Here is a 24,270-nt window from a genome sequence, read left to right as displayed (position 1 = left end):
CAGTTTAAACTGGAAAGGTCTCAGGTTAAAGGTCCACAACTGGTCCAGCTCTAAAGACAAAGAATGTCTAAAACCAGCCTGAACCGGATCAGAACCAAGTTCAACACGCTGTCTAAAACCAGACTACAAACAAGTCCAGAACCAGTCAGACTACTGGTCCAAAGCTAGTCCAGAACTGGTCCAAACCTAGTCCAGAACCAGTCAAACTACCGGTCCAAACCTAGTCCAGAACCAGTCAAACTACCGGTCCAAACCTAGTCCAGAACCAGTCAAACTACTGGTCCAAACCTAGTCCAGAACTAAACCTAAAAGCAGTTCAATAAGCCAGTCCGACATTGAATCCAAATGCAGCATCAGCACTAGGATGAAACTGGCCTGAACTAGCTCACGACCAAGAACAAATCTGTGTCCAACGGCAGGCTAAAAACCAGTCCAATACTAGCCCAGGACCAAGTCCAAAACCAGTTCAAGATTAAGAAGCAAACTAGTCTTGGACTGAATAGTCCAAAAGTAGTCGAACCCCAGTCCAAAAAAGCCCAACACTAAGTCTAAAAGCAGCCTAAAAACTTGTAAATAGCTACACCAAAACCAGTTCAAGATACAGCAGGAATCTAGTCCATAAATAGTCCAAAGTTAGTCCAAGGTGAAGTCTACAACTTTTCCATCACCACTTCAAAACAAAACCATAAACATGGTCTAAAACTGGACCAAAACAGTCTAACATCCAGTCCAAACAAGCCCAACACTAAATCTAAAAGCGTTCTAAAAATTTGTAAATAACTACACCAAAACCAGTTCCCCTAAAAAGTCCAGAACTGGTCTAATTCTAGGCTCAAAACTGATCCAAAACCAGTTCAGGATTAAAAATGGAACTAGTCCATAAACAGTTCAAAATTAGTCCAAGACTCATCAAAAACAGTCTAAAAACATGTTAATAATTACATCAAAACTGCTCCAAAAAAGTCCAAATCCAGGTTCAAAACATGTTCCAGACTAAGTACAAAGTTTGTCCAGAAATTGTCCAAAACCAGTCTAAAAACAAGTCCAAAATTAAATACAAAACTAGTCTATAAATAGTCTAAAAACCAGTCCAAGATTAAATATGACACTAGTCCATAAATAATCTAAAAACTGGTCCAAGATTAAATATGACACTAGTCCATAAATAGTGGAAACCCAGTCCAAGGTGACATCTACAACTTCTCCATAGCCAGTCCAAACCTGAGTCCACAGCAAAGCATAAAAGCAGTCTAAAACTGGATCCAAAACTGGGCCAAAACAGTCTAAAACCAGTCCAGAACTAGTCCAAAAGTAGTCTAAAACTCTCACCCTCTCTAAAGTTGCATCGTAGAAATGTAATGACAATAAATATCCTTGATCCTTGAAAGACATGTTAATAATTACACCAACACCAGTCCCCCCAAAAAGTCCAACACTGGTCTAATTCTAAGCCCCAAACTAGTCCAAAACTAGTTCAAGGTTAAGTATGAAACTAGTCCATAAACAGTCCAAAACTAGTCCAAGACTCGTCAGACAGTCTAAAAACATAAGAAAAAATAGATCGAAACTGGTCCAAAAAAGTCGAAATCCAGGTCCAAAGTAAGTTCAAGATTAAGAATGAAACTAGTCCATAAATAGTCTAAACACCAGTCTAAAGACCAGTCCAAAATTACATACGAAACTAGTCCATAAAAAAATCTAAAAACCAGTCCAAAATTACATACGAAACTAGTCCATAAATAGTCTAAAAACCAGTCCAAAATTAAATACGAAACTAGCCCATAAATAATCTAAAACCAGTCCAAGGTGAAGTCTACAACTTCTCCATACCCAGTCCAAACCTAAGTCCAAAACAAAGCATAAAAGTAGTCGAAAACTGGGCCACAACAGTCTAAAAACTAGTCCAGAACCAGTTCAAACCAGTTTAAAGTGGTTCAAAGCGGTATGTTGTTGAACAGTTTTGTGTTTTTGTCTTTTTTAGCTTCTCTAGAATAAAAACTTCAAGTTCTGTCTTGTTGCTAGGAGCGGCAGCCTCCCTCAGCCTGCTCTCTGATTGGTCCGCACCCCGTCACCTCGGGCCAATCAGAGGCCAGTGCGTCCGTCATGAGAATCCATAATCTGTTTTTTATTCTGACACCAGGATTTATGAGCAGCTGCAGAGAAATGAACCTGAAGATGATCCACATGTTATCCTCCAGTTGGAGGCCGTTTCACAATAAAAGCATCTGTCGGTTGAAACATCAAGAGAATCATCAGAATCAGGATAAAAACATCTCAGACTGCAGGGCTGCTGCTGTCATGGCGGCAGTCAAGGCCAACAACACACATATACCATGTCCGGTTGTAGTTCAGTTGGTCGCTGCTCTACAAAATAAAAGTTTGCAGGATTAAAAAAAATCGCCCCTCAGCTGCGTTAATATTGTATGTTTTTGTATTTATCATTACAGATTTGACATAAACTCGTCTAATAAAGGAACCTGTGACCGTATTAATACAATATTTAATATTTAATTCACCCACTCTGCAGTAATAAATAGGTGTGTGAAACAACCTGAAGGGTTTAACGATAATAAAGGTGAATGAAAACACACAAAACACATAAAACCACACGTTAGACAAATAATATTAATGTTTTACTCAAAGAGTTTAAATATGAACGTTATAACAGCATCAATTGTACAATATTAATTTATTTGTCAGATGTTCAAAGGTAAATTCAAAAGCAATCAAAAATAAATGAAAGCCTATTCTAAGAACATCTCCAAACAGTTTAAAGACGTTCTAAAAACAGATGAAAAGCAGCTCCAAAACCAGTGTAGAACTGGTCTCTAAAAACTGGTCCAAACGCGAAAAAAACAACTTTAAATCTAAGAATCTAAATGAGACAAATAAAATGAATGTTCTAAATTTACCAAACGAGACGAAACATTAAGATTACGGCCTTAAAATATTATTTATTTTACAGATTTTCTCCGCCACAGCAACACTCTTCAAAACAGTTTTTTTTTTTTTTTTAAACCGACAATTTGCTCCAAAACTGCTACAGCTGCGCTTTTTAAACCTCCGGACGTGCTTTTATTGTGAAGGCGGAAGGGTGGACGCGGCGGATGCGCGTCGTGTCGCGCCGCGCTGGCTTGACGTGTCGCTGCGCTGATGGCGGCGGGGCTGGCGGAGGGTCGCACCGAGGAGGGAGAGCGAGGAGGCGGGGGACCGGAGAGACGGAGAGAGGAGGCCCCGGCGGCACCGAGCACAGACACCCCGGCAGAGAACACACCGACGACGGCGGCGCCGAGGCCCGCGGAGCGACACGGAGGAGGACGGACGGATGGATGGAGCGGTACGGTTGTTTTTGTTTATGGGGCTACCGGGGTTTTTTTACGGTGACCGGGGCCGGAGGCTGAAAACAGCTCGTAGGCATATTAGACTCAAAATAACAACACAACCGGACACGTCTGTGCTGCGTTCAGTGACCGACAGCTGTCATGTTTACCGAGCTGCGTGCCGGTGTGTGTGTGTGTGCGCGCGCATGTGTATGTGTGTGTGCAGCACTGCAGCATGCAGCCAGAACCTGGCCCGGTAAGACAGTCTTCCCGGTTCCGGTGAGTCCGGTTGAACTCTGCAGCAGTGTGTGTGTGTGTGTGTACCTATCGGTGTGGGGACCACTTTCAACATGTCCTCGTTTGGCGGACTGTCCTCACACGGTGTGAGGACAGTCCGCCAAGCCAGGACATGTTGGCCCCGGTCCCCCCAGAACTCTGACAGGTTACAGTGGGTAAAGATAGAATGGGGCCCCGTCAGAAAGGACCTCACTTAGGGTGGTTTTGAGGCACCTATTTATCAATCGATTAATCTACGGACTAATCCGAACAACTCATTTCCTACAAAAAGTCAAACATGCCGTGACACGTGGGATCGGTTTCAATCGGTAATTTTTTAACTGATTGGTATTTTGGCCGTTTGCGTACCCTGCCGTCTCATAGACGCAGGGATGAGAATTTTCCGCGGATCCGCGGAATTCCGAGTTTTTTTCCGCCGAAAGTATAGTTTTTGTGAATCGTGTAAATTCGTTGAGAAAATTGTAGGGGGGTAGGGGTAGGCGTAGGCAAGCGGCCGGCCAGCCGACGCGTCGTGAGCCGAGGCTTGTGATGGCCGCCCGCCGTGATGGCCATCCCGCCGCCGACATCTTTCGGCAACGGGGGGGGGGGGGGGGGGGGGGGGGGCGCTTCGGCAGACATTTTCTGGGTTTTTTCCCATTTGTCATTCTCATCCCTGTAGATGTCACGCAAATGGAACATTATCAATCAAACACACAATATGGACCACGACATATTCTACATTGTCATGCTGCCTCTTTACTAGGTTAACACGTTGTCTTCTTTGCCGACTGGGAACGGACCCCTCCTGGTGGCACTACCAGGTACTACAGCTAATCTAAGGTACTTAAAGTGTGTATTAACCAGGAACGTATTCGCAGGTTGTATGAGATAACTTTTCCATAACCACTCCAAACCTGAGTCCCAAATGAAGCACTAAAGTAATCTAAAACTGGGTCCAAAACTGAGCCACAATAGTCTAAAAACCAGTTCAGAACTAGTCCACAAGTAGGCCAAACCAGTTTAAAACCCAAGCCAAAAAAAGCAGTCTGCCACCAAGTCTAAAAGCAGTCTGAGGCGAAGTCTACAACTTTTCTCTCAATTACTTCTAAACTAAGTCCAAATTCAGTCTAAATAACAGTCCCAAACTAGTCCAAGACTCATCAAAAATGGTCTAAAAAGATGTTAATAACGAGTCCAAAACCAGTCAATCCAGGTTCAATACAAATTCAAGATTAAGTATGAAACTAGTCCAGAAATAGTCCAAAACCTGTCTAAAAAACAGTCAAAGGTGAAGGCTACAATTTCTCCATCACCACCAACAAAATGAGTCCAGAACGAAACATAAAAGTAGTCTAAAACTGAGCCCAAGACTATTCCAAAAGGAGACCAAACCAGTTTAAAACCCAGCTCCAAAAACAGTGAAAAACCAGTTTAAACCCAATACTAAAAACAATCCAAAACCCGCCCAATACCAAGTCTAAAAGCAGTCTGAAAACATGTCGATAACTAGACCAAAACCAGTTCAAGATTAAATACGAAACTAGTCCATAAATAGTCCAAAACTAGTCCAAGGTGAAGTCTACAACTTTTCCATCATCACTCCAAAACTAAGTCCAAATGCAGTGTAAAGAACAGTCCAAAACTAGTCCAAAACTAGTCCAAAATAGTCTAAAAACATATGAACAAGTCTAAAACCAGTCCAAAAAAGTCCAAATCCAGACTCCAAACAAGTTCAAAATTAAGTATGAAACTAGAACATATATATTGTCCAAAACCAGTCTAAAAACCAGTCCAAGGTGAAGTCTACAACTTCTCTATAACCACTCCCAAAATAAGTCCAGAAAGAAACATGAAAGTAGTCTAAAACTGGGCCCAAAACTAGTCCAAAAGTGGGCCAAACCAATTTAAAACCCAGGTCCAAAAACAGTCAAAAACCATCCCAACAGTAAGTCTAAAAGCAGTCTAAAAACATGTTAATAACTGAACCAAAACCAGTTCAAGATTCAATACAAAACTAGTCCATTGATAGTCCAAAACTAGTCCAGGGCAGAGTTTACAACTTTTCCATCATCACTCCAAAACTAAGACCAAATGCAGTCTAAAGAACAGTCCAAAACTAGTTCAAAACAGTCTAAAAACATGTTGAGTCCAAAACTGGCCCCAAAAAAGTTCAAATTCAGGTCCAAAACAAGATCAAGATTAAGTATGAAAGTAGTCCATATATAGTCCAAAACCAGTCTAAAAAACATTCCCAAAATTAGCCCAAAATGAAACATAAAAATAGTCTAGGTCCAGAAGTAGGCCAAAAGTAGGCCAAATCAGTTTAAAACTGAAGTCCAAAAACAGTCAAAAACCAGTCAATCATGGAGTCTAAAAGTGGTGTGAAAACATGTTAGTAACTAGACCAAAACCAGAAGCTCAAAATCAGTGTAATTCTAAGCTCAAAACTAGTCTAAACCCAGTTCAAGTTTAAGAATGAAATTTGTCCATAAATAGTCCAAAACGAGTCCAAGACTCGTCCAAAACTTTGGTATCTGCAAAAACTAAATGTTAGATAACTTGAAATAGATTTGGGGCTTTAAAAACTTGAGCAAGACAACCACAAAGCAGAATGTGAACAAAGATTCCACAAAGAAATGAGCCTAAAATAATGTCAGAAATAACATTCTTAGATTTTTAGATTAGGAACAGTTTAGGAACAGCACAGGTCCCAACAAGACCAATGCAGGAACTCTCGATCAAAGTAGAACACGCCCAGATTGTATCCTAAATACTTCCTCATAATCTTATTTAATGGGAATTCTAAGGTAGCAGGCAGATCATGTTTGGCTTTATAAAAGTTTTCAGCAGCTACAAGGACAGGGTCAATGTATAACTGTGGGACTTTTTGTATCATAGTTGACATTTTTGCTGTTTTCAGGCCTAAAATCAACATGGCCACCGATAACCAAACACCACATGGCATTTTACAGAAATATTCTTCTAAATATTATATATACAGTTGAGTAAAATTGAAATTGAAAGTTATTTCTGAAGATATTGTAGTAAACCTGTTGACTACTTTATATTAAATAAGTCAGAAAGCCTTGGAGTCTGGCCAGTCTTTTCTTCAGGAGGAAATGACATCATGTGGAGCAGGTCATGTGATCTGGAATTAACACACTTCCTGGAGAGGTGTTTTTGTAATGGGGAACTTAGTTGAAAGTGATTTCTGGACACAGATACAATCTGTTATTTTCCATCTAAAATTTGATATATCGCCAAAAAAGAAACATCTGTCATGATTATCTAGACTTAATAAAAAAACACAATCAAAACTATTTCTGAATTAACTCATTTTATTATTGTTTAGCTAATTAGAAGGTGGTTGTTTTTAAATTCAGACGGTTATTTAGTTGACATTTTAGTGATATCCAGTCATTTTTTCAGTAAATCATTGTTTCCATAATAAATAATTATGGAATTTGTAAAAACATGATCATAATGAACTGGGCTGCCAAAATTAATGCGTTAACATGGATTATTCCATCACCGTGATTAATCAGATTAAAATTTTTAGCACAATTAACACATCTGTAGCGCAGAATGACTCAAAATCTCTGAAAAGTCTCAATGCATTTCGGGTATTTTAAATTTGATGGGTCGCTTCTCTTTCACCATCGCAGCTTTTCCAGTGTTTACGGCATTAGTTTATCAGCTCAGGAAACACACAGACCAATCAGGTACGAGTTCAGCCATCCCATGTGACGCTTGTCAGCCAATGAATTGGTCTCTGCATTCCAGCCACTAAACATCACAGCTGAGTTCAGAAAACAGTTGAGGGACAGACGAGAGGAGGACGGACAAAAAGATAAACAAGAAAAGCACTCAGAGAACGCCGTGCTCTGCCAAGACTGTTCATTCCTCAATTTGTGTATTCAGAAATCACAGCAACATAGAATCTGGTCATTTAATATAGATCAACTCACAAACTAACTAAATACTAAATTACCCTGCGTGAGCACAGGTATGTGTTAAACATACGTACGTTATGTAGTACAGATACCAAATTGTGTGACCTAAATATGTAGCGGGTTGAGTGAACTGATGCAGGTAACTGACACAGTGTTCACTTGTTGTCATGGTTACGGCGACGCCGTGCCGGCCACTATATCAGGCAATGGAAAATCCTTAACAAATCCGTGGATCCAGACTATAAGCTGCATCACTGCCAAAATCTAATCAGGTGGTCCTTTTGTCATTTCTGACCTTCCCTGAAAATTTCATCCAAATCCGTTTGTCTGTTTTACAGTAACGTTGCAGACAGACAGATTCAGAGACAAACGTACACCGATAGTCACAGAACTCCTCCGTTCCTTGGTGGAGTAATAAATAAATCGACACCTTGAGGAAAGTTGCCCTGCACATGTTGACTATGTTTGGATCAACATATAGCTGTAAGCAGCTTCTCAACTATGAATATAATCCAAACTAAATATGGTTCCAGACTCACCAATGAGCTCCAAATGTGTTTGGAATGACCCTGACATGAGACCATGATTCAAAATACTGACAGCTCAGTTCTCCCATTAAGCAGCAGTGGTATAAGGGGAGTTATATAAGAGAAAAAATATGTAAAAGTGTTCAACTGTTTAAATTTTGAGATTTAGGTATTGTTAAAGATGTATATAAGTTGGTTCAGGTTGTTCAGTCATTATTTTTCACTTTATTTTCAGATGTACAGTTATATTAAAAGTTATTTATTAATAAATGTCAAAATATTTTTTGAACCGTACTGACTGTATTTGATTTGATGGTCAGTTATTGATTACATGCAGACTTTAATAAAACTGCCAGGTTACATCAACATATTTCACACCAATTCAAGTTAGACATTAAGATTTTCTGGACCTTTGCTTTAATACATTTTTTCTGACTGGACCTCTTTGAATTTTAGTTGAATACCCCTGCCCTCTTTTTGAATACAAAAACACCCAAAGACGGAACAGTCCACCAACTTACAGTAATATGAACCCTCTATGTGTTTAATAAACATGTTAAGTGCAGATATGTTCCCTTCTTTCTTGAATCTGTTTGCTCACGCAAAATGAAATGCGATTAATATAGATTAAAAAGTAATATTTAATTGTGATTAATTGAAATTAAACCACAGCAACCCTGTGATAAATCCGATTAAACATTTTAATCGTTTGAAAGCACTATAATGAACACAGAAAACTTTTTTTTTTAACTTTTTATAAAAATGTATGCAACATTTATCCCATGGACTTCAAAAGTCCCTCAGTTATATATTGACCGATTTACAGTTTGGCCCGCTTTTAAAAAATGGTAAACATGTAAATCAACTTTTTATCTGGGATTTTACTTGTTGATATGTGTAAATGAATAACATGGGTAAAAATCTGCAAAATAACAGTAATTATTTTTTAAAATGATAGTTAAAGATGTTGATGAAGTTCAGTATTTTACAGTGTGTCCTCCTTGATGTCTACACCTGTCCCCATTTGTGTCCTTTTCATCATTTTTGATCTCATTTTGGTCATGTTTTTGTCTGTTTTTGGTATGTCTTTTTTGTTTTTTAATCATTTTGAGTCTCATTTAGGTCATTTTTTTGTCTCTTTTTCACAATTTTGTCTTTTTCATCATTTTTGATCTCATTTTGTGTCTTTTTCTCCTTGACATCTACACCTGCCCCCGTTGCGATGGTCCTCACGTGCAGAAGCGCTAGCTTGTGTGTGACTCCTACAGAGTGGCAGCTTTGTGTCGGTTGTGGTTTGAGTCGCTGCGGTGATGAATATCAAGCAGTTGTGCAGCTGTGTGACGTGTCGTCGAGCTCTTTATCAATAAACTATTGTGTTTCTTCTCTCTCTCCAGTTTAGGACCTCCTATTGGCCAGCATCCCGTCTCGCCCCACCAGCCGCTGCTACAGCTGCAGGGATTGTTTGTTAGCTGAAGTGCAGTGAAACCAGCTCTAGGGGGTGCTATCCTGTGAACGAAACAGGCACTCTCATGCTAGGTGATGAGCTCAGAAAAATGACAGTGAAAGTTGCAGGCTAGCAGCTGAAAATGTAGATTAGCTTCATTCTGAAACCACCTGCAGCTAGCAGCTAACAGCTATCGAACAGACCGAAAACAAACTCTGCAGAAGTGAGATTCAGTCCAAAAACAGACTAGATAAAAATGTAGCTGGACTGCGATCTCGATCCGAGTGTTCAGCGGCTAGTTAGCGGCTAGCAGGCAGCTGTGGCGCGGGGCTGAGTGTGGACGGAGCAGGGGTGCGATGGAGTACCACTCTGGTGGCAGCCTGCCCCTGCTGGGGAGACCGCGGTACTGCCCCGGGGCCAGTGCTAACGGAGGCTACCTGTGTGAGACGGGACACTGCTGTGGAGAAACCGGCTGCTGCACCTACTACTACGAACTCTGGTGTAAGTTCAACACACTGAGACACAAAGCCTGCTGGAGGGTTTTAACATCATGTTGTCCTCCAAAACTCATTGTTTATCATATCTACAAACTGTTAAAACAGAAAGAACAGTCAGGATATCAACTTTCGCATGTTCTTTAAACTACTCATCTGTGACATTCCTGAGCTTATAATCATATGTTACCAAAATCACTAAACTGTACAAGTCGAATTTAGAAATATGCCAAAAAAATGTATATCAGGACAAAAAGCTTCCTGTGTGCAAAACTCTTCCCAAAACCAGATTTGTTTTATTTTTTTCTCATCAACTTGTGTCTGTTTTTGGTCATTTGGTGTCTTTTTCATCATTTTGCATCTAATGTTGGTCAGGTTTTAGTGTATTTTTGGTTATTTTATGTGTTTTTCATCATTTTGCATCTAATTTTGGTCATGTTTTTGTCTGTTTTATCATTTTGCATCTTATTTTGGTCGTGTTTTTGTCACTTTTTAATAATTTTATGTCTTTTTAATCATTTTGCATCTAATGTTGGCCATGTTTTTGTCTTTTTTATCATTTTGTATCACATTTTGGACACTTTTTTGTCAATGTTTAGTCATTTGTGTCTTTTTCACTGTTTTTCTTCTCATTTTGGTCATTTTAAATCTTTTCTTTTATCATTTTTCATCTCAGTTTGGTCATGTTTTTGCCCGTTTTGGTCATTTTGTGTCTGTTTTATGATTTTACATTTTTTTTTAGTGTTTTTCATCTCATCACCTGAAAACTCTCCTCGACTGTCTGATTCTGAAATCTGAGTTACAGTGTGAGAAAGAGCTGCAGGTCTGACTGACTAAAAGTAAAGTTCCCAGCCCACACAGTCCTGCATCTTTGCTTCAATATGGAGTCTAATAATTGGAAGCAGCTGCAGATGTTGGTGTCGCTGCGGCTCCAGATGTGTCTCGATAACATCTGTTTCCCTGTGTGTGTGTTCAGGGTTCTGGCTGCTGTGGACCGTCCTCATCCTGTTCAGCTGCTGCTGCGCCTACCGACACCGCCGAGCCAAACTACGAGTCCAGCAGCAGCAGAGGCAGCGAGAGATCAGCCTGCTGGCCTACCATGGAGCCAACTCCTACCCGTCCTCCATGCTGGACCTCAGTAAGACCCCGACCCCATCGTACCGAGGGCTGTCAGTCAGTCGGACAGATGTTATCGTCTACACGGCTGTTCCTTGCATGTGATAGACAGTAGTTACATGTCAAAGCTGGGCATCAGGACCAAAACTGGGTATCGAGGGTAGAAGTGGATTTCAGGGCTAAAACTGGGTGTTGAGGCAGAAACTGTCTTTGGGACCAAGGAAGAAACTGGGTTTGGGGTTGAAACTGGGCATCGAGACTTAAACTGGGTTGTGGGGCCAAAACTAGACATTCAGTCTGAAACTGGGCTTTGGGACTGAAACTTTAGGCCAGGACTGAAACTGGGTGTCAAGGGCTGAAGCTGGATTTGAGGTTGAAAGTGGGTGTCGAGGCAGAAACTAGGCTTCAAGATGAACCTGGAGGTACTGACCAAAACTGGGTTGCGGGGCCAAAACGAGACATTCAGCCTGAAACTGGCCTTCAAGACTGAAACTTTAGGCCAGGAATGAAGCTGAGCTTGAGGGCCCACTTACAGCCATGTGGGATCATTTCAGGAGTTAAAGGACAACTTCAAGAAGGTTCAAACTCGTCAGTCTTAAACACAGTTCATCATTTCAAACATATAAGAAGCCACTTAGCGTGGCTGCATATGCTAAACTTGGAAAGCTTCAGTAAAACAACAAAAGAATGATGGTGCCTGCAAAACTCGGTTTCCAGGTTTTCCAGGACTTGGAATCCACTCAGTGTCTCTACACTCCTTCATCAACAACACAGTGAAGACAGTCCCTCTTTTGTTTTTGTGACTGACAGACTGATGCTGTCGATTTGCTAATCAGTTGCCGTCACGACTCAGTAGCACTGAAACACAATTCTGCTGATTTTCAGATGTAAAACTCCCTTTATGTCCTGCAGAAGTTTGTCCTCTCATCACTTTCAAGTTTTGTTTGTTATTTACTCTGGAGGATTTTTTTCTATCTACAGAATGGTCTAACATTCCACTGTAACACTACATTTGGGTTGTGGGTTAGACCACTTTGCCACTAAAATCTAGACCATAAAATATTACAAAAACAATACAAAACTCCATTCGGATTTTTTGTGGGTGAGACCACTCAGCTTCTAACCCCCAGATTTCATCTTCTTGGAAAATCAATCAAGTCATATACAGTGATGAAAAAACTCGTTCACATTCACATTTATGATTTATGGGTTGCTTTGCTCTGAGCTCGCTCCCCTCTCCTCTTTAAGGTTTCCTGGCGTCGCTGAAGCTGCCATCCTACGAGGAGGTGGCGGCTCAGCCCTCCACCCCTCCGCCTCCCTACAGCTCCGTCTTCACCACCCCTCGCTACCCGCAGCCTCCACGCGCCACCGACCCCCACCTGCTGACACAGCACGGCCCGCTGCTGCAGCACGGCCCGCTGCTGCACCGTCCGCTCAGCGATGGGCCCTCCTCCCTCAGCTCTGACAACAGGTAATGCAACCACAACCGCTAGCTGCTGAGTGATTATGAAGTATCACTGGCACCGCAGTACTGTTATAGATGGTACTTCCACTGCTAATACCGCTGATACACTTACCAGTAGCACTCCTGATACTGTTGTTATTGTTGCTGTCCTGCTACAACTTTTGGTAAAACTACTGCTAATACCTACTGCATTTGGCTACTGATGAGTACATGTACTACGGGGTGATCATGGCAATTTCTTGATTGATTGTTATTGGCAGTAGGCTATGCTGAGTTTTGTAACATGCCACAAAGGCCACTGCTTCTTATGCTACTGGAGTAGAAAACCAGTGTCCTAGTGTATCTTTGCTTGAATTGACCCTCGCCAACCTCTTCTGGTCTCTAAACAGTAAGAGTCTCCACCTGGTGGCACAGACAGGGACCAGTTACCAGCTAATCTACAGTACTTGAACTGTGTATTTTATAGGTAAATTGTGTCTAGTATTAGCAAATACTAAATATCAATTCAGTCAGATCGGATTGGGAGCAAAGAATCTGCATTGGAACATCCCGAACGTGCCTCAACATTCGGTTATATTCTGTTTTAGCTTCAGGATGAGGTCACTAAAGAACACATGCGTTTGTTTCCTGCAGCTCCAGTTGTTCCTGTGACTCCTGCTGCCCCTCCTCTCCATGTAGCTCCTCCCTCTCAGCACCAGTCACCTATGAGACAGACACAAGCCACGCCTCCACGCCTAGCGAGGCCACGCCCCTCACCCTCGATGCCACCATGGAGACCATCACTGCCGCCGCTACCCGCTTGGAGGCAAATGAGGCTCGACTTCCCGCTGAGAAAATGGCCGCCGCAGTGGCTGTAGACATTGATGATGCAGATGCTGCTGGAGCTCAGGAACCCATTGCCACGGACTCATTTGTTCCCAACCAGACTGTTACTGTGGCGGTTGTTACCAGGGCGGCCTCTCCTCAGCCTCCATCCTCACCTAGTCCTGAGTTGATCCTTCCTGTCCGAACGACATCTCCCACAATGCAACAGTTGGACAAAGGACCAGGTACCCCGATAGTCAGCACCTGTAGCTCAAGCACACTCCCTAGTCCCAGTGCTGTTGATGCAGCTCCCCCCTCCATCCAAATAATAAGCACTGAGGGTCCAGCAACCATCCCTGCCCCCAAGACCACCTCAATGTCAGGACCTGCTACCCCAACAGGTAGCGGTTCTCTCAGCCCTGAAGCTCCTGAAGCCCTAGAAACCCTTAAACTAACAAGAACTTGTGACACAGCCACTGTTCCTGGTAGCCCAACCTCAGCACCATACCCAGATGTTGGTCTCCCAACGTTGGACCCAAGTCTTAGCCTTGTGCCAGTTCTGGCACCTTCGAAGCATACCCCAGATCAAGAACCAGAATCACTGCTCTCAACTCATACCCAAGCTCCAGATCCTGCACCTTTAGACCAGATTCTGGTTCTGAACCCACAACCTCAAACCATTGCAGATTCCATGAGTAACCTTAACCTAACTCCAAAACCTGAGCATTCAGATCTTACCCTAGATGCAGCACTCACTTCACCCATATCAGCTCAGAACCTACAGCTGTCATGTGGACCGGGTCTTGTCCACTTTCCTCCGAGTCCAGAGGCGGGCTCCTCACAACACTCAGGATCTGTTGCTGTTCTTGTATCTTGTCTAGATTCACCTGCAGTTGCAGACCTTTCAGTTCCTTCTTTGGTCCATTCTCAATCATCAGACCTTGTCCTTCCATTGCCTTCAGATGTCCAGACTGGTTTGACGTCTGGTTCTGGTTGTGCATCAGGTCCTCTGTCCACCTCTACCCCAGTTCTCACCTTCTCAACACCTGTGTCCACGTCTGTCTTATGCCCAGCCATAAACATAGAGTCTGGATTTTCCCCTGCAGCCTTCTCCCCATCCTCACCCCCATCCCTTACCTCTTCTCCTTCCTCACCCTCCCTTCCGTCCCTGTCCTCCACCTCCCTCCCTGCACCAGCTTTACTCCTGGACCCCCTCACTGCTCTGCACCAGTCCGACAAAGGTGGATCTTCTTCTGGCCATGCGTCCTCCCTGTCACCCTCGCCTCGGGCTACCCAGTCCCCACCCAAACAGACTCTCTTCTCTCCTTGCGTGGATGTCTTTGAACCAGGACCTCCCTGCTGGGAGGACGAAGACGAGGAGCAGGAGGAGAAGGACAATGACGAGGATGAAGATGAGGACATGGGAGCTGATGAGAGCCAGTACCGACACCGGCGACTCACTGGCGACTCTGGGATCGAGGTGTGCAGGTGTCGGGTGGAGGACGAGGATGAGGAAGACGAGGGGGAAAGCAAGGAGGAAGGCAGGATAGGAGGAGGAGGGGAGTGTGACAAAAAAGGGGGTGGAGACACTGATCTCCATGACAGCATGGACTGTCCTGTGAGAGGTCAGAAGACTGCGGGGGAAGGACTTGCACTGTGTACCGCCACGCCAACATCCGAAGACAGCAGCAAAGTCGTCATTGTCATGGAGACAGTGTGACGGACATAAACGGTTGTATCAAAACATCCAGACAAGAGTTGAACACGAGGTGAATGATGGCGCTTCAAACTGATTTTCTGTAACCACAGAAATGACTGTGATTGAGTCGGGTTGCATTAATACGCCTCCACAGGGATCAGATGGTTGATGGGATGATGGTCATCAGGAAGCATTATGACACGGTTCAGTCAAAGTGTTTAGGGAATGTCAAGGAACATTGGGACACATATTACATCAGGATGGAGAGTTGTCTATTTATGAAGAATGTCTAAAACTCTACTGAAGGCTATGAGCAGTTAGCAGCTTGTTCTGAAGCGTCGTCCGGGAATATTCTTGGTCAAAGTAAATGTAGTAGAAGTCGGTCCTTTACAACCAAAAGCGCTTCTGTTCAGTCTCGTGTGAATCTCCCAGAATCTCTACAACGAATCTTGCAGAACAACAGATGCCCCAAATAGAACGAGGCACAATAAATGTAGTAAATGCTCTGTATAGGACATTAGGAGTTAATTCAATGTGTTGAAATAATTCTCGTTCATACATTTAAAATTTGTTATTTTCAAAGGTTTACATTTAACAACAAAGGAGAGATCAAATGAAACGTAGGCTTCAGTGGTTGTAGTGTTTCGACCTACACTAGAGAGTAAAAGTCAGGATATTATGGACCTTCAGACTGTGTTTGCATCCATAGCAGCTTCTGGAAACACATTTCTGCATTTCTTGGCAGCCAGGAGTTGTTGTTTAGTTTACAGAGACACCAAAAATCCACCAGGTACATTTAACCAAAGCTGCTGGTGGCTAGAAGCTTGCTAACTAGTCACATTAGCATGTTGAGTAGTGTTCCAGTTGGATTTAAACAGCTGCACATCTTGGTTGTACGTCTTTTTCTGTTCATATTATGCCTTCGTTAGTTTTAGTGTTGTGTCTTCGAATGGCACTTTTTTTAAAATGCAAATCTGACAAATCATCTCTAGTTTATTGGTGTCTTCTTTCATATTTGGCTTCAAACCAAAACTTGCTCCCAGCAACTACATCCCCGACATTAAAGTCAGTAGATGCTCATCAAAATGGAGTCGGTTGAATGTTGGGAGTCTGTTGAGATTAACAGTTGGTGCCATTAGTCAGCATGGAAGTAGTGCAGCTGTTTCAACAGATAAATGGGAATAACACCGCAGCCAATGCGATGAACCCTCACGAGTCACAAACATGGGAACCTTCTGTCCAATTGTGACCCTTAAAGAAGTGACGCTTTCTCTCATTCGTCAAACAACTCAGAACTTAAAATAGTTTAACGTCTACCCGGATACACCTCGCCTGTCTCGTGATGACGAAGGTTTGGAAAAGCGTTGCGGACAGATTGGCCGTTTTGGAATCGAAGCAAGGCAGATGTAGGAGGATGATTCACGCTGACTGACAGTGGGGAAGACTGATGCATTCATGAAGGAGACGTTTTGACGGAGAAGTGGAATTAGGTGGGTCGTTTTCAGATTTCTGTCCCGGTTCGACTCACTCGGTGCGGAGGATTTCAGGGCGGACGGATCGGTCGGCTTCCTGCGCAGACAAAAAGCTCTGACAGGAATAAAAGCAAAAACAATGGGCACTTTTAGACGGAAACAAAGCGCCAAACAGAGTAGAGATGGAAGACGTCATCATCCCCGTCTTTGCCTCTTTCTCTGAGATGAAACAATAAACAGCACAGAGCCAGTCTGAACAATAAAACTCTGCCTTTTGTTTTGTGCATCTCTCCATTCATAGACACCTCTCCTCCTCGTCAGATTCACCCAACGAGTCAAGGCAGGGCTTTAAAAATGAAACTGGGATTTCCATCGAGGTCGTTGTTGTAACATATTGATGTTTCGTACGCTGTCAGCTCAGTAGGCGTGTCGATATTAATATTTTGTGACAGAAAGACATGAAGGTAGAATATATTTTGTCAATGATTTGTATAGTACATGCTGGTGTTTTTCAAATCACCGTAGAATCTGAAATGAGTAAAGAGCAATATTTTTCATCAGCAAGAGTCCGAAAAAACAAAAAAAACACAGCTTGAGAGAGGCTTGACAGTGAAGCATTGTGGAGTATCTGTGGTTCAAGCAATTTCTGCACTCAGAAACTTTGGGACAAACCTTCTTGGAGGTTTTCACCCAGCACAAGCAGGATTTCCAGCAAGCTTGACGGAGCTGTGGCATCACATTTGCGGAGGCCAAAACAAAACCCAACATTCGGTCCACTTGTTATCTCATGTCAGAGAACCTGCTCCCACAAAGTGCACTTGTTTTCGTGGCTGGTAATGTGAGCTGCACTGGAAAGTTTCACAAATGTGCGGCGGGTTAGAAAAGTCACAATCTTTAGTGGCATTTAGCAGATTGTACCGGCAGACGATTGCTTGAACCAGAACCGTGAGAATGTTCTGTCATCGTCTCAGAGGGTAAAGACTTGGAGCATCTTCTATCAGTTGGAAATTCTGGTTGACCCGAGTCTTAAACCCTGTGACCATGCTGCATTACATCATCATTCTTGACAGAGGTACCCATACGGATGGACAAAGCTAATTATTCTGACAAAAGCATCGTCCTGCCATTAGAAGGACACGACAGAGCAGACCATTCAAACCTCTTGGTACTCGATTTGGAACCCGAGACGGGATTTCGTGTGTGGTTGGACGTCTTTGAGGAGCTGGTAGAGGCTCCAGGACCTTCTCTGGAAAGCTCAAGGGTGACACAGAGCCATCGATGTTGTGGTTGATGTTGTGGTTGATGGTGTTTTTTGTTTACCTGAACTAATAAGGTTATATATCTTCATGGTTGCAGAGTGCCATTTTTACTTGACAACTGTTACTACTTTAGCATTAGATAGAGCCGTTCTTGCTCTGTGTGAATGTGGACTTTTGAGCAGAGTGACTGAAAAAGTGTTGTCTGAAATCTGTCTGTAGCTCAGGTTTCCAAAGGATGTGTAGCCCTGAGATCCACAACGTGTTGGGAGTAACGGGAATCTCACCAGAAATCTGCCTTTAGTAACTTCTAAACAGATCAATGAAGGCATTCGTGATCAGACAGGGAACCAATGATTTTAGTAACTGGTTGGATCGTCTAAACCACTGAAGGTTCCGTCTGTTCTCTGGAGGCGTCAAATCAGACCCAAAACCAAGTTCTAACAAATACTTTGGCACAAATTTGAGAATTTCATCTGTTTTCAGACCTGTGCACTTTTGTAATTTGACTCTTAGAAGACATCTTACACGTGAACCTATTTTAATGATTCAATATCTCCAGAAATAAAACTCCTGCAGTCATGAAATGTGGTGAAAACAGACAGAATAGTTCAATCAGATCAGAATGATTAAATAGATCCAGCAGAAGACAGTTATAATTTATTAGCCTTTGAAAATTAATGAAAGTGCAAAATTTTCCAACAAAGATGGTTCAGTATGTCCATAAAGTCCCTGTAGATGTATATCTATGGATGGATCCATATTTCTACTAAAATACAGTCTTTGGTCGACATTTCACCCACTTTTGAGGCTCTAACGTCAGTAGAATCTGATGTGTGGAAAGTTTGACCAGACAAGGTTCCATTTTTTTGCTATTTTGGAGTGAAATCTGTCCAAAATGAATCAAAACCATCCAAATTAACGAAGGAGTTGTTCGAAATAAGATGAGAATAGTCTAAAATGACTCAAAATTTGGCCAAAAATGCTTAAAAAATGTCTAAAATTACTTAAAACTTGTTCATATTGATTCAAAAGTGTCAAAAAATGCCAGTAATCAAGATTTATTGGCTCTTAAAAATAGAAAAAAGTGCAAAATTTTCAAACAAATCTGGTATTATGTCACTGTAAAATTCCCGTAAATGTATATACATGGATGGATCCACGTTTCTACTAAAATACAGTCGTTAGTCAAGATTTCACCAACCTTCGAGGCTCTGACGTCAGTAGAATCTGATGTGTGGAAAATTTGACCAGACAAGGTTCATTTTTTTGCTATATTGGAATGAAATTTGTCCAAAATAACTCAAAACCATCCAAATTTACTAAAGACTTGTTCAAAATAAGATAAGGATAGTCCAAAATGACTCAAAAATCAGCCAAAAATGCTTAAAACTTACCAAACTTACCACAGACAAAGAAACTACACAAGCCAGCTCACCAAACTTGCTAGTGCTACATGCTAATGCTAACCGCTAATTGCTAAAATACTTCACCTACTCCAGCCAAGCCCACCAGAGACAGAGACTATACAAGCAAACTTCATCTAAGATGCAAGCACCAATTGCTAACTGCTCATTGCTAATGCTATCTGAAAAGAAAAAACAAAGAGAAAGACACAGCCACTACCTTCCACCACAGACTTACCTGAGATGACCGCATGGTCCCAGAGAGACTCTAACAGGCCACTCCCCCACCTGATCTACACTTCCTCTTCCTGGATCTTTCCCCATTGGGGGAGGGAAAAGAAGGCAAGGAAAGCAGAGTGAAGGAGTAAAATATAGGAAAAAAATGTCCAAAATGACTTCAAACTTGTCCGTATTTCTCATAATTTATTTAAAATAACTCCAAACCCTTCCAGAATGATTAAAAGTCTACCCAAAATTACATGAAATATACCAAAAATGTGTCCAAAATTTCTTTAAAATGGAAAGAAACATGCAAATGTTCAATCCAGACTGGTATTATGTCTCCATAAAGTTCCTGTAAGTGTGTATATATATATATATATATATATATATATATATATATATATATATATATATATATATATATATATATATATATATATCCATCCATATATATATAAACATGTACAGGAACTTTATTGGACACTATACTATCCTAGTTTGAAAATTTTGCCCTTTCCTCCATTTTCATTGCCAATAATTAACCAGTATTGTCATTTTGGATGGTTTTGAGTCTTTCTTGGCAAGTTTCCAGTTACTGTGAACATTATTCATCACATGTTGGACACATCTTTATACATTATGGATATATGAGTCATCTTTGGTTGATTTAAAGTCTAAATATCTAAAAAAGAAAAACAAAAAAAACAAAACTGGAACCTTCTCTGGTCAGACTTTCCCCACATCAGATTCTGCTGATGGTAGAGACTCAAAGGTTGATGAAATGTCGACTAAAGACTGTATTTTAGTAGAAATATGGATCCATCCATATTTATGCATGGACTTTATGGAGACACTATACCATGTTTGCTTTTTTTTTGCACTTTTATCCATTTTCAAGGACCAATCATTTCGAAATATTCTCTGCTGGGAGCAGTTTTGTCCACATCCTCATCAAATTTCATTACTGTCAGAGTTTTGAGTATTTTTGGAGATCCTTTAAATGGATTAAAATAAGTTTTTTTTTAGGGTGAAGTTCTCAATATTCAGCTAAAATATTTTACAGAACTTAGTTTTGGACAAAATAAAAATCAAGTGAAACTTGAGACGGCGGAGGAACACTGCCGTCTACCTCCATGGTTGTTGTCCTGGCAACTGTTAAAGGTACGTAGGTTGGAAATAGCCAGTTTGTAAGGCCGGAGATATACTTGTGTTTTAACTACGCATGCACGTCGATGACCAGCTACGTCTTGAATGTAACCGTTAACACATTTGCCTTTTCACTGAAGGACTGGAGATCACACAGTACAGGACACACATGGCGACACGTGAGAAACTTTGTGATGTTTTATGCATCATTGATTCTGTGAATGAGCACAAACAAATGCAGGACACACTAACGCATGGTTAAAACCAAGTATATCTCCTGCTGTAGCTTCAGCGAGGCGCCAGCGTTGGTTGGACTTGGACCTGATGGTCAGGATGTTGTGTTGATGTGAGGTGTTCTGGTGGCGAAGTCTTCAAGGCGTGATAAGGGCTGGATAACCTTTGGAAACTGTTGTCTTTCTGTCTTTTTGTTGAGATGTTTAATCCGAACGTGTTTTTGAACAACTCCGACTGGATTCACATTCAGAAGTTTAGCTTCAACCCAAAGCTGATCGATCCCAGAGTAGTGATCAGTTCCACTATTCTATAGTGGTAGTGATGGCAGACATTTACAGAAAGAGTCGATCCACTCACCATCTAATTGAACTAAAAACACTGGTGACCATCTGAAAGGGTGACTGAACTTCATCAGGACAGTTTCAGTTTAACCACAGATTGACGAAGTTCCCGTCACCTTCAAGAAAGTTTCAGATTTCTTGCAAACAGTTGTAGTTAAACTTCGGAATCATTGCCGCAAGTTTGCAGCAATTCGTATTTCCAAATACAAATTCTATGTGTAGCAAACCTGCAGTGGGTTTAGTTGTGACTTTGTGTAAATGTTTGATGATTAGCTCCTTTGTCCTTTAGACTTGGCTTGATTCAGTCACATCTCCACAGCCTTCCTGTTGAGAGGCGACACTGCAAACCAATGAGGAAGTAGCACAAAAATCAACCTCGAAATATGTCCAATTTGGATACAACAATATGACTTTGTCTGAGAGCGTACAAGAGTCAACTGGACGTCTCTTTTAGGTTCTTCAAGACGTTTCACCTTCATCCAAGAGGTTTCTTTGGTTCACAGCAACTAAAGCATCTGAAACTCAGTCAACTAGAGGTGAAGAAGCCTCTTGGATGAAGGTGAAACATCTTCAGGAACCTAAAAGAGACATCCAGGTTGTTTTCTACCAAAGCTCCCAGGATCACCGTGACCTGGAGAATCTACTCAGATGTGCTTCAATCAGTCAGTTTCCAGGTTGATTTCCTGTCTAACCTTGATCCTTATTGCTCGTTCTCCTGTATCGCTCCACAGTTTCTATCTACTTCTAAGAAAGAAAAGACAATATGACCTTTGCTGCAGATTTGTGGGAAAACTACCAAAGTTTGACTACAACTGTCTTCCAGAAGATGACAAACTAGTAGCATATTTATTACTAGAAGTTTACTAGAAGTTTAGCACCACTAGCTAACTGTTGTCACAAACCGTCAGTGGTAGGAAACTTCTCATTATCGCCAGATTGTTGCTGAAGGTTTGCATCTGGTGGTAGTTTTCTTTCTGTAATGTTTTTGCTGCTAGTCGACCTCTAGTTTGTCTCAAATTTCTACTTTTGTAAAACACCGTAAGCATAAATCCACCGTGAGATTCTACCGGAGGAACTGAAGGACTCTTAGTTGTTCTGTGGGTCCTCACTCATGCAGTTAGAACGTCTTATTTAAATTATCTTTGACCCCGAAAGTCCATTCAAACTCAGATTTTTAATCAGCGTTTTCTCATTGGAAGCAGCTCCACCTGTGGTTTATTTACTTTACTAAGATGTTGTTTCCGCTGTAGGAGTCTGTCCTGTCGACTCGATGTTTTTCTCCTCCTCCTGGTTTGCATGAGGTTTCTGTTGGAGGAGTCAGAGGAAGCAGAGATCGGTCATTAAAATCCTGATGCTAATTATTGGTATTACTAAATTAATAGCTAGTGTGTGTGTGTTTGGATGTATGTGTGTGTGACCTAACTAAACCAGCCTGTTCTAAAAGTGTGTGAAACTATACTGAATAAAACTGTCAAATCTCAAAGCTGCCTCTGTTTGTACAGAAAAGCCACATTAAGCCGGCGATCAATCGGTTTTTATTGATTAAATATCAGTCATAGTGTAGAACTGCAATAATAATGATGATAATAATTCACCTCATAGTTATTCATGTTTCCATGATTTGTCGTGAACAGCTTGAATTTTTGAATCAAACTTTGGAGCTTAGCATTAGCTCTCTAGCTCAAAGCAGTTATGTAGAGCAGCTAAAGGTTATCCTAGCATTAGCAGTTAATGGTGTGCTAATGTGTTAATTTATAAATATTACATCCAAAAGCTGTTGTGTTTAACAAGAAAAGTCTTTATTGTAGACTGTCAGAGCTAATGTCATGCTAGCTGGTAGTCACCAAACTGTTGATCAAACTTTATTGATTGATTAAAAAACTGTAATAATGTTGAATTGCACTCCCCTGCAATAGCAGGAAATGATAAGTAATTCATGACATAGTTGATCATGTATTTGTGATTTTTCATAAGCAGCTTAAATTTTTGAATCGAACTTTGGAGGTTAGCTTAAGCTTGAAGTTGTTACGTAGAGCAGCTAAAGAATAGCCTAGCATTAGCAGTTGAAGATTGTGCTAATGTGCTAATTTACAAGTATTACATCCAAAAGCTGTTGTGTTTAATAATAAAAGCCTTAATCATTCTGCTAAAAAGCTAACATAATTGTCAGAGTTAATCTCTTGCTAGCTGGTAGCTCCATACTACAGATCAAAATTTATTGACTAAAATACTGTAGTAATGTGTCATCATACTCCCCTACAATAGCACAATGATAATTAATTGACTAGATAGTTATTTATCTTTCCACAATTTGTCATGAACAGCTTGAATTTTTTAATCAAACTTCAGAAGTTAGTGTTAACTCGAAGCTGCTATGTAGAGTAGCTGAAGGTTAGCCTAGCATTAGCAGTTTGACACTGTGGTAATGTGTTAATTTACAAGTATTACATCCAAAAGCCTGTTGTGTGAATAAGAAAAGTCTAGCATTCTGCCGAAAAGCTAACATAACGACAGAGCTAATCTCATGCTAGCTGGTAGTCACTGAACTGTTGATCAAACTTTGATTAGAAAACAGTAATGTATAATTATACTTCCCTACAAAAACAGTTAGTTATGAATTAATTCACTAGATAGTTATTCATGTTTCCATGATTTGCCGTGAATAGCTTAAATTCTTTAATCAAACTTTAAAGGTTAGGATTAGCTCGATGTTGTTATGTAGTGCAGCTAGCCAAGCATTGGCAGTGTGTTAATCAGTTAATTTATTTTTGATAATTTTTAATATTTTAATAAAGTCAAATTATACTCCCCTGCAATGATACTTAATGATAATTAACTCATGACATAGCTGATCATGGTTTTGTGACTTTTTGTAAGCAGCGGAAAATTTTGAATCAAAGTCTAGATGTTAGCGTTAGCTTGAAGCTGCGGTATTGTGCAGCCACAGAGTAGCTTAGCATTAGCATTTAACTGCATAATTTCTTTTATGCAACAAAAAACATTTGTGTTGAGAAAGAATGTTCTGACTGATCTGCTTTAAAGCTGCTGGAAGTCCAGTTTTATGTTAGCCTACAACAATTAGCATATTCTTTTAC

The 24,270-nt window shown here is 41.1% G+C and overlaps 2 protein-coding genes across 4 annotated transcripts in view; one reads left to right on the top strand and one right to left on the bottom strand.

The window, feature by feature from the left end:
- The first annotated feature begins 3,117 nt into the window (after positions 1-3,117).
- On the top strand, positions 3,118-22,658 carry LOC111579693 (mucin-2-like). The gene is made up of 5 exons (XM_023287070.3): positions 3,118-3,337; positions 9,471-10,021; positions 10,991-11,152; positions 12,379-12,601; positions 13,229-22,658. The coding sequence occupies exons 2-5, from the start codon at positions 9,877-9,879 to the stop codon at positions 15,117-15,119; spliced, it is 2,421 nt and encodes an 806-aa protein (XP_023142838.1). The 5' UTR covers positions 3,118-3,337; positions 9,471-9,876; the 3' UTR covers positions 15,120-22,658.
- The window catches only part of LOC111579695 (steroid 17-alpha-hydroxylase/17,20 lyase), a 14,190-nt gene continuing 12,250 nt past the window's right edge, over positions 22,331-24,270 (bottom strand). For all 3 annotated transcript variants that reach the window (XM_023287072.3, XM_023287074.3, XM_055007405.1), the window contains exon 10: positions 22,331-22,480. The gene's annotated coding sequence lies outside the window, so the exon portion shown is untranslated. The remainder of the gene's footprint in view (positions 22,481-24,270) is intronic.

Source organism: Amphiprion ocellaris, chromosome 23 (assembly GCF_022539595.1).
Source record: "Amphiprion ocellaris isolate individual 3 ecotype Okinawa chromosome 23, ASM2253959v1, whole genome shotgun sequence".
Lineage (NCBI taxonomy): Eukaryota > Metazoa > Chordata > Actinopteri > Pomacentridae > Amphiprion > Amphiprion ocellaris.
The sequence above is the reverse complement of the archived record's forward strand: the minus strand, read 5'-3'. Positions and strand labels throughout refer to the sequence as shown.